Source organism: Sinocyclocheilus rhinocerous, unplaced genomic scaffold (genome assembly GCF_001515625.1).
Source record: "Sinocyclocheilus rhinocerous isolate Xijiao unplaced genomic scaffold, SAMN03320098_v1.1 scaffold947, whole genome shotgun sequence".
Taxonomy (NCBI): Eukaryota; Metazoa; Chordata; class Actinopteri; order Cypriniformes; family Cyprinidae; genus Sinocyclocheilus; species Sinocyclocheilus rhinocerous.
The window spans coordinates 184,289-199,604 of NW_015632550.1; the positions used below are offsets into that span (position 1 = coordinate 184,289).

General features: G+C 35.7%; 1 protein-coding gene across 1 annotated transcript in view; it reads right to left on the reverse strand.

Moving 5' to 3' along the window:
* Positions 1–1,379: 1,379 nt before the first annotated feature.
* The window catches only part of LOC107742638 (neuronal membrane glycoprotein M6-b-like), a 32,736-nt gene continuing 18,799 nt past the window's right edge, over positions 1,380–15,316 (reverse strand). Inside the window, exons 2-6 of the mRNA XM_016555693.1 lie at positions 10,058–10,244; positions 9,251–9,407; positions 6,600–6,768; positions 5,194–5,336; positions 1,380–3,262 (exon numbers count right to left, since the gene is read on the reverse strand). Coding sequence (XP_016411179.1) covers positions 3,107–3,262; positions 5,194–5,336; positions 6,600–6,768; positions 9,251–9,407; positions 10,058–10,244 — 812 coding nt within the window. The 3' untranslated portion in view covers positions 1,380–3,106. The remainder of the gene's footprint in view (positions 3,263–5,193; positions 5,337–6,599; positions 6,769–9,250; positions 9,408–10,057; positions 10,245–15,316) is intronic.

The window sequence follows — 15,316 nt, forward strand, 5'->3', positions numbered from 1 at the left end:
GCTCCAGCGACTTCAGACTGGTTTTGTGGTCCAGGGTCACAAATAAGCTGTCTTCTGAAAAGCCTTACCCAGCAAAAGAAGCTGCAGAATCTGTTCAATTTAAGAAAAAGAGCTTCACTCTAGCCTCAGCATCACATAGTAGCTCTGATACAGAGAAAAATTCTCAAACCCCAATTCCTCAAAACACCAAGCAGCCCAGCACTTCCTTTGACACCATGGCATTGAGATCCAAATGTGTCCATCTGATTCTCCAGGCTCTTACTTTAAATCGGCAAATAGACTCAGATTATATGGACAAACACAAAGCCCTTGCTGAGGACATTGAAAGACATGTTCACACTCTTCACGGACGAAACCAGCTTAAGTACAAGTCCTGCATCAGGAGCAATGTGGCCAACCTAAAGAACCTAAAGAACCCTCACCTGCTCCAGGGCCTTATATCAGGACACCTGACTCCAGATGCATTCGCCCAGATGTCTATGGAGGAAATGGCAGGGGAGGAACTTCGACAGCTCAGGGAAGGTTACACCACTATGGGCATCAGTGAGCATCAGTTACCAGATGCGATGGAAGGGACACCCACCAATAAAGTTGGCTGCAGGTGCTGTGAGGGTTTGGACTGCAGGGGGACACAGATCTCACGAGGGACACTCTTCTTGCCATCCTGGGTATGGAGTGGCAGTGCAGATGATGATTCAATGACTTTTATGATGTGTGCTAATTGTGGAGAGCAGTGGTACCACAGCAGCTGGGTTTGCCTTTGAGTGTGTATTTTTTATAACTTTAATAAAGATGAATAGCAATATTGTTCAGTACAATTTGACCTTTTTGTGCACAGTTAAACCAAGTTAAGATTTTTCACTCAGATTAACTTTCTTGTGGCCTTTGGTTTGGTGCAGTATACCCTCACTATGCATTCAGGTCCATTTTGACCCAGAAGAGATACATACTTAAATGCATAGTTTTAAGTGCAGGAACCACAATTTGCAAATGCGCCAGGACTATCAAAAAAAGATATAACTATTAAAAATGTTAGACCATTCAGGTTTATTTTGACCCGGGCTTTACACATGATTTTATGCAGATTTCTTTTTGATCCATGAGTTAGATTATCAAAAATACTTTTCATATTTGGAGAAATTTAGCATAAATAAATAAATAAATGGCGCCATGTTCTCATTCCTACACCAGGTGGCGCACCTAGAAAAAAAAACCATTTCAAATACTCAAACTGGAGAAGGATTTAGAAATGATGATGGTTACCTTGCAATGTAGTGCAGTTATAAGTCCGCATTGCCAAGATATGAAAATGAAACTCTTGCACAGGTGCTTTTTAAAAAATAATAATAATAACAATAAACACAAAACAGTTAATCATATAGATCATAGAAAATATTTTACTAGAGAAGGTTACAAAAATCACTATACAGGATTCATAAAACATCTGACTTAAAATCGACTATGAAACATCTAAGAGTACAATTTCCTCTAACATTACAGTGGTTTGTTTTTCGGGGAGAGGTGGGACACTTTCAATTGTAGTTCATTAGAACAATGGACTACACATCACTTACAGTACTTCAAAACAAAATGAAATATCTCTCCTTCATGCAATAATCAGGGAACAATAGAACATCCAGGCACACATCTTCTTTTTCAAAAGCAGGGTAATAGATCAACATTTTACACATCCCTGTAAGCTCCCTTTAACAGAATTGAGCATACAGCAAGAAGTGGCATATAACTGCTATTAAACAACTGTATATGTGGACAATACTAACATGCTTATATTTACAGAGACATTACAGAAAAGAATAATTTTAGTTAAAAGACAGATTATTAAAAAGTCATATTGTAAAAGTAGTAATAGAAAGAGAGAGAGACCAGTTAGGAAAAAGATACACTGCAAAAACAAGGCTGCATTATTTGACTGTAAATTCAAACCATTTTCAGAGTTTCACGTCCACATAGCAATAAGTCACAATCATCTCATTAAACTCATGGTAAACATCTTGCCATAAAAACAAATTCTAAAAGACTGAAAAATACCTAGATTTATCAACAAAACTGAAGGAAAGCATATCATCTGTATAGATGTGAGGGTAGTTTCTGTTAAGACATTATTATTAGTAAATAATTTAGTATTAGTTGATTTTTTTTCCCATTAATTAAACAAACATCTAAATTGTTCTGCCAGTCAGAATTATATTGGTCAGATACTGTTTTCAGAATATCATTTTGAAGGTTGAGTACTTGATAATGATATTTGGCAGCTTTGAGAAAACATCATTTTAAACATCCCTCCACTGTATGTGCATGTGTGTGTGTGTGTGTGTGTGTGTGTTAATATACCTGCTTTCTATTACAAGAGTAGTGCAATTTGTCAATAACCGGTATTGTCCCCCACCCCCTCCAAAAAAATAAATTAAGAAAGAGAATTGGGAAAAGTGGTGAATTCAGAAATCTAAGACAGCCATAGAGACCAGAGAAAGGTTCTAGATAAACAGACATTTTCAATACACAACCTGGCACCCATAATTAAAAACAAACCAAAACAAAAAAAACAACATTCATTCACTTTCACACATTTATATATATTTATATACAGTATGTATAAAACACACAGAAAAAGGAAGTTCCTGCAAAATGTCTGTGAGGAGTTAGTGCAGACAGTCTGTTATGTAAGCAGCGCTTTACCAAGACAATGCATCATAAAACCAAACATAACCTAGTTATAACCATGACTCTACACTGTACATACACTTTCTACCAATTCAAAAATACTTGCAAAATGACAGCACAATACTAGAATACATACACTTTTATACCAGTGGTAATTTGTACCATGAAGTAGACGAGCAAAACACATCATATCACCATTAATGCATGATTCCACTCATCATTTGTTACAGATGTTCAATAACTTGTCTGACATGTTTATAACCAACTTATACCACTATTATGATGTATAGTCAGGATAGCGCAGCGCTTAGCAGTGTTAGTTTGCGTAGTGTTTCATTTGAGGGTGGCAGGTGTGTGTGTGTGTTTTGGTGTGGTCTAGAGTAGGTTAGATAGAGGTGGGATAGATCAGAATTGGGAGAACTGTTTATGAGTAGGAGGAGTTTAGACCCTCCTTGGAGCGTGACTGCACATCCTGCAGCTCTTGATCATCTCTGGTTTTGATGTCCTGGTAGGCATGAGTCTGCTGACACAGTCCCTTGAGATAGGCCCAGTTTGCTGCCAGGATCATCAGGTAGTGGATCTGTGGACGGTAGAGCAGGGGAGGAGACAGACAAAATAGACAGAGAGGGAGAAAGACAGAGGAAGAAACAGTTGGAGGGAAGGATTAGTCATGAGTGGGTTAGTTAGCCAAAGCCAGCTATAAGAGTTAAGACAGTATTAATTAGTTATTAATTTGAATCACTAAAGTAACTAAATCTCAGTGAATTGTTATACCTGCACCACACAGAAATCAATATTAGTTGATCGGAATACATTGAAAAAAATGGACCAACTTTATATTATTTATTTATAAGAAATTATATTTATATATATTACATTTTGAAAAAAATAATATATATGGTTTACTGTATATCTAAGGTATAATATAATATTTATTTTATTGTGATGTCTTTTAAAAATATGCATCATTTGTTCTATTATAAACTTTTGTGACTTAAACTTTAACTGAAATGATATGTGTATATATTAGTGGTGTAACGGTACACAAACATGACGGTTCGGTATCGTACCTCGGTTTTGACGTCACGGTTCGGTATGGTTTCGGTATAGCAGTGGGAAAAAACTAAACAAAAAATTGCTTTACTTTTATTAAACAGTGGTTTAATAAAACAAAATTTAAATGGCTCTTTCTTTAAATAAATTCAATTATAATTACAATTTTCTTAGGGATAAAAATCTACCTCAGTTTATGCTCTAAACTATAGGGAGCAATTTTTATTTGTTGTTGAAATATTCATTTACACAGTGGCTGTTATAACTTGATTCATAACAGATTTATTTAAACATAAATTAAATAATTAAAACATCACTAACAGGTAAAGTAAAATATAATGAGTATATAGTCTGATATTTCACGAAATGCTCTTCTCTAGACTTTATTTATAGCGCACTAACGAGCTGTGGACACTGATAACTTGCCTGAGGTAAATGAAATGCTACGTAACGAAAAGAGTTTAGGAAATCCATTAAACATAACTAACACAGAGCTACACACCTTGCCTCACAAAAATGTAATATATTACTCATTCAAAATAAAATGTACCTGTCATACTTTCAAAAAGTATATTTTCTAAAGGCGAAAAATAAACATGTTTTACATTGCTCTGGTCTGTCAAGACTGAAACAAGTTAACATTCCTTAAAAGTCTGTCTTTAACCCTAAAAGCCTACTGTATCATAATTGATACACAGAGGGCATGATCAAAATTTGCTGTCAAACCTCTTGAATAACAATCTACTACATGCCTTCTGTTGTCGAATTGATAATTGATAATTGTACAAACATTCACCTGCAGGTCGTTGTTCACAGTTTTTTTTTGTTTGTTTTTTGCTGTGAAATCTTTACTGATTTTTTATAAAGTAAACATAGGAATTACTTTGATGTTAGTAATATTTCAAGATGGACATTTATTGAAGTGAAGCAACATTTTTTGAAAAATCATGTTCAAATGCATCAAATATTATCCATCGGGCTTTTGAGGAATGTTTAATCATTATTGTATTGCATTGCATTATATGTTTTGAAACTACAGAGCAAAAAAACCTAAGCATTTAAATATCTTCTTTCAGACATATTATTGGATTTAGCATATAGAGTGACATCTGATATTTATATCTTTTAATGAAAATAGTCTGCGACTGCTATACTGTTGTAAAGATCTAATTGATTTACATTACAAGCAATCAGAATTTCATCTCACTTTTTGACCATTTAAATATTAGCATAAGCACCAAATTGCATATTTTTGCTTTTTAGCTTCTAAATTGAGCTGTTTTTTCCCCCCTCTATATTCTCAGTGTATCATACCATATGAGCCATAAAAGCTCAACATAAACACATGCAAGCCTATTCTTTTTAGATATTGTCTAAAGTTTCAATAAACTGTTCCATTTAAAAAAAATCCATTAAAAAACGATTATTTCATGTGTCAGGCTTTACAGGTATATAAACATGAAAAAGAAAAGATCTTCCTGTCAGTGCATATGTGGTGATCTTCAGGGACAGATGAGGTATATTTACCTCACTAGTATTGCAGATGTCGCTTAGCGTGGAGCCACAGGCTTTACCAGGAGTAGCGTTCCATGGGATGATTCCTGAAAATGATTACATGCATTACATACATTAATCTAAAGTAAAAAGTTATAAGGACTACTAAAGCAATGACTAATTACAGATTATTAAATATGGACAGTCGATCGCCAGGAGCAGGGTTGGGCACCCCTGCTTTAAAGGAATAGTTCAACAATGAAAATTCTGTCAAAAGGAAGAGCATTACGATTTCTTGAAAGTACAGCAAATACCTTTTCAAAATGAATACAATACTAGAATGAAGACATACAAAATTCCTGACAGTTTCAGACATAAATGGCACTGTTTCCTGAGAATGGGCTGTGTTACACATGCAAGTTTAGTTGCATCAACCAGAGATTTGGACATGTGATATTCTTCAACCAACCACATTTATTATTATTCTCAATGCTCATACAAACTCATTTCCATGAGTAAACTGCTTAATTAAACCAGTAGTGTTAGTCGTAGGTCAGGCAAACCTGAAGAATAGAGACAACAGAGCGAGGGGAGATGCATGCTGCTTGTGACATAGAGTGCTTATATAATGCTTGTTAAAAATAGCTTCAAACTTACCAGGAGTAGCGTTCCATGGGATGATTCCTGAAAATGATTACATGCATTACATACATTAATCTAAAGTAAAAAGTTATAAGGACTACTAAAGCAATGACTAATTACAGATTATTAAATATATATACACATTCATTTTCCCACTGGTAGGGATTTGAGTGAATGCCAGAAAAGGAAACATCTGATTGTATTTGTAACAGGAAGTGTACACTAGTTAGCACTGACAGATTTATCTCAACAGCTACATTCCATTAGAATAACTCACTCCTTACACTAAAGTGATGTTGATTTGCAACTAAATATAACCAAGTATTATCCACTGATTCACGATTAAGGATGGTCAAAGTTTTTACCATACTGTCGCACATCGACACAGATGTTGTCCACAGAGGTGAGATTGGCAATAGGGGACTTCAAGGCTCCACATGTGGTCCACATGTTATAAAACAGGAAAACGGGCACCGCAGAAAAGCCAAAAATGCCCAGCCATCCCAAGCCCAGAATGTGGGTGAGGAACACAAACTTCATTTCCATGAGTAAACTGCTTAATTAAACCAGTAGTGTTAGTCGTAGGTCAGGCAAACCTGAAGAATAGAGACAACAGAGTGAGGGGAGATGCATGCTGCTTGTGACATAGAGTGCTTATATAATGCTTGTTAAAAATAGCTTCAAACACACACACACACACACACACACAAAGAGGAAAAAGTTTTTACCATACTGTCGCACATCGACACAGATGTTGTCCACAGAGGTGAGATTGGCAATAGGGGACTTCATGGCTCCACATGTGGTCCACATGTTATAAAACAGGAAAACGGGCACCGCAGAAAAGCCAAAAATGCCCAGCCATCCCAAGCCCAGAATGTGGGTGAGGAACACAAACTTAAAAAAAAGAGAGAGAGAGAGAAGGTTTTGGCAGTTAGCCCCTCATGCTCACATATCCATTCAATATCCATATATTTAATATCGTGATGACTAGAATAATCTCATAGTTTGTAAATCCTGCAGTGCATACAGTATGAATGTGACCCAGAATCATGACCTATTTACTGCCAGATCACCTTAGATGTGCTGCCACTTGATTATCACAGTCACTCTTGTGAGCATACACATATGTTTTCCAGAATTACACATGGCACATGCATATATGGCCTAAAGGCTTAAAAGATGGATGCTACTGGACATCTGTAGCTATTAAAGCAATTGGGGCATATAGCACTGATCGTGCCAGATCTGTCCTCAAGGGTTGGGGTTGGCCTATGTATGTATAGTGGGCATATATGTGTGTTAATGTGCCAAATCTAGCATTAATGTTTATGGATGGGAGGAAATGCATTCGTATGAGCTTACATGTTGAGCATACAATGCTGTACCAGGTGAGATTCTGAGCAAGTTTACGCTGTCAAAACATACACCAAACATATGGAGCTGATTTTGTGATGCAAACATCAAAATGTGTTTTTCCAAATCATGCATTATAGTAAAAGTGTCGGAAGTCATAATAGCAGTATTGTGCAAGGAACTGTGTGAAAATAAGTGTTTATGAATCAATAACCTACCATCATACTTGAATCCTAAACAGTTATAAAAGTTGTCTGTGTTTTACTGCCTCTAGTGTTCATTTTAGCTGGAAACTTGAACTGATGTATGTGTAGGTACGTTTTTGGAGTTGCCATAACATTTGGTAGAGACATGTTTTTCCAATGAGCCTGGGTTGGTATTTGTATGTCCATGCTTGTATGTGCGTTCTGGCCTCACCATGGCACTGATGCAGCGTCCACACACAGTGGTCTTGAACTCCACACTCTTGCGTGTACCACTGGTGTTTCCATGGCAACCTTGTGCAATTGGTCTCCTTAACACCTTATAATTGCATCCGTATGAATATCTTTGGGATATCTTACTGATGTAGAAATGTTCTTCATAAAATAATGTGAGAAATGACTGAAGCATGATGCTGCTATTTGCACTTGGGGAGTTAGTAAAACACTGTGAAGTGACACTTGTTCACATGACCCTGTCTAAATGAAGAGACATGAATTCAGGTTGTGTGTTCAATAAATCAATTCATTATTATGACTTAATTCAGAATGAGTCACCAGTAAGGACATTTCCTAAAAATATTTTAACTGCCAAATTTTCCCCTTTGTCCCTCCAAAATAGTTAACATAATCTTTTGTTTTCCTGTTTTTAAAGATGAAATAATCAGCCTGAATTTCTGAATCACTGACCAATTTCTGCTTCATTTGTTACTTTAAGTTTTTAGAGTGTTACAGTAAACCCTAAAATATTATTTCTATTTAACTGACATATAAGGCAAAATAACATTCTCAAATTACCCTCCAATTTTATACATAAATGTATGTCACTTTTCCCTATGTTTATGCCTTTCTCAAAGATTGCACTGCTCATTTCATTCCTCAGTTAAAGTATAGTAACATTTTAGCTTAGCAACCAATTCTCACTATTAACTAGTTGCTTATTAGCATGCATACTATTAACATATTGGCTATTTATTAGTACTTATAAAGCCTTATTCTGCATGACCCTATTTAAGAGCACTTAATCCTACCCCATACCTAAACTACTTTACTAACTATCAATAAGCAGCAAATTAGGAGTTTGAGGCAAAAAACAGTTAATAGTTAGTTATTCAGAATGAGTCACCAGTAAGGACATTTCCTAAAAATATTTTAATATTTTAATATTTAATATTAAATTTTCCCCTTTGTCCCTCCAAAATAGTTAACATAATCTTTTGTTTTCCTGTTTTTAAAGATGAAATAATCAGCCTGAATTTCTGAATCACTGACCAATTTCTGCTTCATTTGTTACTTTAAGTTTTTAGAGTGTTACAGTAAACCCTAAAATATTATTTCTATTTAACTGACATATAAGGCAAAATAACATTCTCAAATTACCCTCCAATTTTATACATAAATGTATGTCACTTTTCCCTATGTTTATGCCTTTCTCAAAGATTGCACTGCTCATTTCATTCCTCAGTTAAAGTATAGTAACATTTTAGCTTAGCAACCAATTCTCACTATTAACTAGTTGCTTATTAGCATGCATACTATTAACATATTGGCTATTTATTAGTACTTATAAAGCCTTATTCTGCATGACCCTATTTAAGAGCACTTAATCCTACCCCATACCTAAACTACTTTACTAACTATCAATAAGCAGCAAATTAGGAGTTTGAGGCAAAAAACAGTTAATAGTTAGTTAATAGTCATAATTGGTCCCCAAATTAAATTAAAAATTATATATATACACACACAGAGAGAGAGAGATGTTTTTCCAATGAGCCTGGGTTGGTATTTGTATGTCCATGCTTGTATGTGCGTTCTGGCCTCACCATGGCACTGATGCAGCGTCCACACACAGTGGTCTTGAACTCGCTGTGCATCTCTTTGACAGCACTGGTTGTGTAAAAGCCCTCAGCCAACAGGATGATGCCATACAGGAAGAAGAAACAGGCAATTCCATAGATGATGTACTGCAAAATCTGAACCCTGTATAACAAAATAAAACTTTTAGCTATAGTGAACGTATTGACGTGAGAGTTGTAAGGTGGGAATGAATTTCTCAACATTAGAAATTCTCAACGCTCTTGATCCTTTCAAATTCACATGCATGAAAAGGTACCAGTTTAGATGAAATGATACAAAAGTATAGTCATAGTTTATTTAAGATCACATTTACCAGAGTTCCTCCTCAGTAAACAATGGCAGCAGTGATTAATTTGACTTTTATGTAGAGGATACAGATGCATTCTTGGCAGATTTTATCAGTGGTACTGTGTATATGGCACAGGGCCACTGACAGTAAGATGTACACAGGAAATAAAAGGTAATTTCCCAGTAAAGCTCCAGATGACATGATGAAACAGAAAGCACTGCCACTTATTTGCTGGCATTCTAGAGGTCATTACTCACCACATACTCATCCCTTGTCCATGTCATAGACATGTATGCAAACAGGTAGAAAATTATTAACTCAAAATGTGCTTTTTTCCCTTTCATCTCTCTAAGTATGCCTCTAATAATCATCACACCTCAAGCAACTCACAGTAGCAATCCAAATAAATGAACAACTATCATTGGGAAGTTATTATTTATGGTATTTGGTGCATTTTAATGGCTGTTTGTTCAAACACACTTACACATCAGTGAGAGTAGCATGGTCAGAGGTGATGCGAGAAAAGTGGTTTTCCACCATGGTCACAGTGCCCGTAAGTGCCACATGCCCACAGCCGCAGAACAGAGCCACACCCGAAAAGCACAAGATGGTGGCCACCAAAGAGGCGTAGGGGACGCCGCCCAGACACTTGATGCAACACTCGAAGCAGCCTGTAGGGGGAGAAAGAGAGATTACATGTTTTGTCGTAATTCATTATAGCAACTGGTACTTTCTAGCATCATTACTTTGATTTTTATGTATGCTAGATAAACACATACATTTTGAATACTGTATTTGAACACTGAACATATTCAGTGTGAGAAGCATTATTCTTTGGAGTTATAAGGCCACATAAACTACTTCAGACTGATAATATTTTAGCGCTTTATCAACTCCCCGAGAGGTGAGGCTCATGTATTTGGTGTCTTGACACCTCACTGCGACAGAATCATGTCAGATTAAATCAGCTGGCCGTCCATGACAAGCCACCTTCACACTCACGTCATGTGACATGCGGTGAGACTGTTGTACTGTAATATGGAGAGATTAATTACAGCCACTAACAAATACATTTCTCTTTTTGAATGTTCAATGATCAGCTTCACTTTTAACAATCATTAAAACAACAGAATGAAAACTGGAAACTACCCATATGCAAATGTAATATATGACATACATTGCCCATTACATGTCTGTTTGATTAAACAGATAAATCTGTCCTTCACTGCGCAGCAGTTCTCAGTTTCCCTCACCAAAGAATGCATGATCATGGGAAGAACTGATACACACAAGGTTGGGCTCAAATCTTCAAAGTTTAATGGACATACACACAGTTCAAACATTTTTCTTATCATTCATATTCATGTATCATTGAACAAAGACTTTGAAATTGAAATTATTTTCTATGACTCCCTTAGACTCTCCCAAGGCCTTTTAACCTTGTGAAAGCAGTTACATTTGAAACATCCCACATAGCTCATATCATAGGAGAGAGTTATTTCACTAACAGTTATCTAAGTCAAAGGAGAAATGCTGTGAAGAGATGGAGTTACAGAGTACAGAAATCAATGAAACATGATCAACCAGGGCCCACAACAATAACCTGCTCCGTATTTCCTAGCAATGTCTATATTTTATATTTACTTATATAATATCAACATGGATGGATGTACATGTACATGACATATATCCAAAAATGTATTACACATACATAATTGTATGGGCTGGATATATACTTTACTATATGAAATTGTTCCAATTTCTAATAGGTTTCATATATGTTTTTACTTCATATGACAATATATTTCATATGTAATATATGTACATTTATTACATTTGAGTAAGGGTACTAGGACTTGTATTTGCAGTGCCACTTTCAGACAAATAGAAAAAATGTCCTCTGTTAGAAAATGCAAAAATCAACATTTAGAGTAATTTTGGAAATACATGGGAAGACATATTTCTGTTCTCACTTAAGCATTTCCCTTTTAAAATGTTAACATGTAAATCCTAATTCTATACTTTATACATGCCTTCTGAAGGGTGAGAAATATTCTGTGTGCAGTAAAGTCACTGCTGATTCATTTTGTTCTCTGCCTATTTATCTTCTTCCAGAGACATTAAACAACACCAACTATTTATTTTCTGTCACCCTACACCAACCCTACACCTAAACCTACCCCTCACAGAAAACTTTCTGCATTTTTACAATCTCAAAAAAAAAAAAAAACTAATTCTGTATGATTTATAAGCTTCTGTACTCATGGGGACCTCAATTTAGGTACCCACAGTGACACAAGTCCCCATGAGTTGGTGTGCATTCAGGTTTAAGTCCCCACCAGTGTAGAAAAACCTGTACGCGCGCACACACACACACACACACACACAATTTACTCTATAGTGATTTGTACATTGTCATCAAATGTACAAATGTAAATGTTCTGTTTTGACAGGCTCAAACCAGGAAGCCCTGCAGAAATACGTTGGTCTGAAAATCTGAAATGTGTTTATCAGGGAGCTCTGAAAGAGGGGATTAAGCTCTGAGAGAAGCAGCTGTGCGACTGTATTGCATAATAAATCTATACCATTAATGTTAATGAGCTAATGCGGTTAAACCAGAGGTGTTGAGATGCTGCCTGACACTGTAGATACATGCTGGGTTACAGTAAATCTTAGTGGTGCTGACAGAAAACAGAGTACAAATAAAGAAATGAAAAGTTAATGTACATTCTGATTTCATAATTCATTGGGATAAAAAGTGCTCTCACTCAAAGCTTCCTGGTGCCTGTTGAGGACCTCCAATGGGCATCTGTGATAGTGCCTGAACAGTTCTCCATTTATCAACAGTGTTTAAGAGCTTTAATGGGCTATAGACAGGCAAAACAGGGCAGCTCTCTTTGCAGCCATAAAGGAAATCAATGAGCTATTCATTAGTGTTGAATTTAGAAAGCAAAGATTACACGGGTCATCTCTCTCCGTCTCTATACTCAATTATTTCCCTCAGCTATTTAGCAGCTGACAAAATACATTTTTCAACTACATACAGATAAAGTTTGGCACAATATATATATATTTTTTTTTTTTTTACTGTATTTGACTTTTTCTACCCGTCCACTTGTAACATAAGGGTAATATATGTACATTTATTACATTTGAGTAAGGGTACTAGGACTTGTATTTGCAGTGCCACTTTCAGACAAATAGAAAAAATGTCCTCTGTTAGAAAATGCAAAAATCAACATTTAGAGTAATTTTGGAAATACATGGGAAGACATATTTCTGTTCTCACTTAAGCATTTCCCTTTTAAAATGTTAACATGTAAATCCTAATTCTATACTTTATACATGCCTTCTGAAGGGTGAGAAATATTCTGTGTGCAGTGAAGTCACTGCTGATTCATTTTGTTCTCTGCCTATTTATCTTCTTCCAGAGACATTAAACAACACCAACTCCCCCACATGCATGAATAATTCATCATAGATTGACTGCAACTTATGAAGCAAAATGGGCCTCTTATATAATACAAACAAGATGAATGTAATGTAGAAAGAACTGATGTAAGAAAACAGAAAAAGATTTTTACACCTTGCTTTGCTTTACTGTTACTGCTTCCAAACTGTACATAGATTAAGAGTTAATAGGGATTTTGACTGAATAGGGGTCTTTGGAAAGTCATGCTAATAGAAGAGCACACCAGCAGGGTCATTTCTGACATCAATGGGCCCTCTGACCCTCCTGTCACACACTCACATTAGTGATGCTAATTCATTTTTACAGTGAACAGAACTTCTCTGAATATACAAAACCATCTGTTCCGCACTGTCGCACTGTTACCTACTACAACAGCTGCTGCTCAGTTCATAATAGACCATTTAAAGAGGTAAAATGGTTTCTCAACATGAAGAGGATGATTACAGCAGTTATCTGACAGCAATATGAAATTTCATTTAATGTGTGCCGTGACTGGTTAGATCAGGAGTGGTCGTAAAAGAACATATGGCTACTGCAGTTAAGCTTGGGAATGAAACATGACAGGTTAAGATAGGGAAACATTTATTTGAGGTTATTTTAGGTTATCTTTCCCAGGCTTATTCTTATAATGGTGCCTATTTGTGTTCACATAATGTACTGCTGATTTTGCAATCAAGTAAAAAAAAATGATGCTGAAACTTTTTATAGATTGATTTCTGATTATGTAATGTAAAAAACATTTATTTGATAAATTAAGTAAAAGTATTTCTTTGTAATTTCCGCTAATATGTGTAATGTGGTGTTTGGGTTCATGTTTTCCATGTCTTTTATTTTGTAATTGTTTCCTGCTGTTAGTGTCATGCTTCCCTTCCCTCATGTATCTCTGCCTTGTGTATGTGTCATGTTCTGATTGGTAGTCCTAGTCATGTGTCTTGTTTCCCATTGGTTTGTTCTTGTCATGTGACCCTCATTGTCTGATATAAGTAGCCATCATGTTCCCATAGTTCTTGTCGTGTATTGATAATTCATTTTTACAGTGAACAGAACTTCTCTGAATATACAAAACCATCTGTTCCGCACTGTCGCACTGTTACCTACTACAACAGCTGCTGCTCAGTTCATAATAGACCATTTAAAGAGGTAAAATGGTTTCTCAACATGAAGAGGATGATTACAGCAGTTATCTGACAGCAATATGAAATTTCATTTAATGTGTGCCGTGACTGGTTAGATCAGGAGTGGTCGTAAAAGAACATATGGCTACTGCAGTTAAGCTTGGGAATGAAACATGACAGGTTAAGATAGGGAAACATTTATTTGAGGTTATTTTAGGTTATCTTTCCCAGGCTTATTCTTATAATGGTGCCTATTTGTGTTCACATAATGTACTGCTGATTTTGCAATCAAGTAAAAAAAAATGATGCTGAAACTTTTTATAGATTGATTTCTGATTATGTAATGTAAAAAACATTTATTTGATAAATTAAGTAAAAGTATTTCTTTGTAATTTCCGCTAATATGACATGATGTGACATAATGGCATTGCATTAATCACCATTATACTATTATACTGTGCCATTAAAAATATTGAATTACACCTTAATTTTGCTTTTGATTATGTTTTCAATGTAATTTCTTTTCTCTGAAAACGTATAATTTGTCCATCACTTTCTGTTTAATAGTATTATGTTGTGACATTTCTACCCTTTAAAGCAGGGGTGCCCAACCCTGCTCCTGGCGATCGACTGTCCTGCAAAGTTCAGCTCCAACTCTAATCAAAGACACCTCTTTTGTGCCAAGTCAAGTCTCTGTTAGGATTATGTTTGGATTTTGGATCGCGTTTCTGAATAAACTGCACATGGGTTCTCACTTCAACTCGCCTTCAGTGGACTATTCGTTACAATATGTGACATGATGTGAAATAATGGCATTGCATTAATCACCATTATACTATTATACTGTGTCATTAAAAATATTGAGTTACACCTTAATTTTGCTTTTGATTATGTTTTCAATGTAATTTCTTTTCTCTGAAAACATATAATTTGTCCATCACTTTCTGTTTAATAGTATTATGTTGTGACATTTCTACCCTTTAAAGCAGGGGTGCCCAACCCTGCTCCTGGCGATCGACTGTCCTGCAAAGTTTAGCTCCAACTCTAATCAAAGACACCTGCCTTTAATTTTTAAGTGATCCTGAAGACCCTAATTAGTTGCTTCAGGTGTGTTTGATTAGGGTTGGAGCTGAACTTTGCAGGACAGTCGATCGCC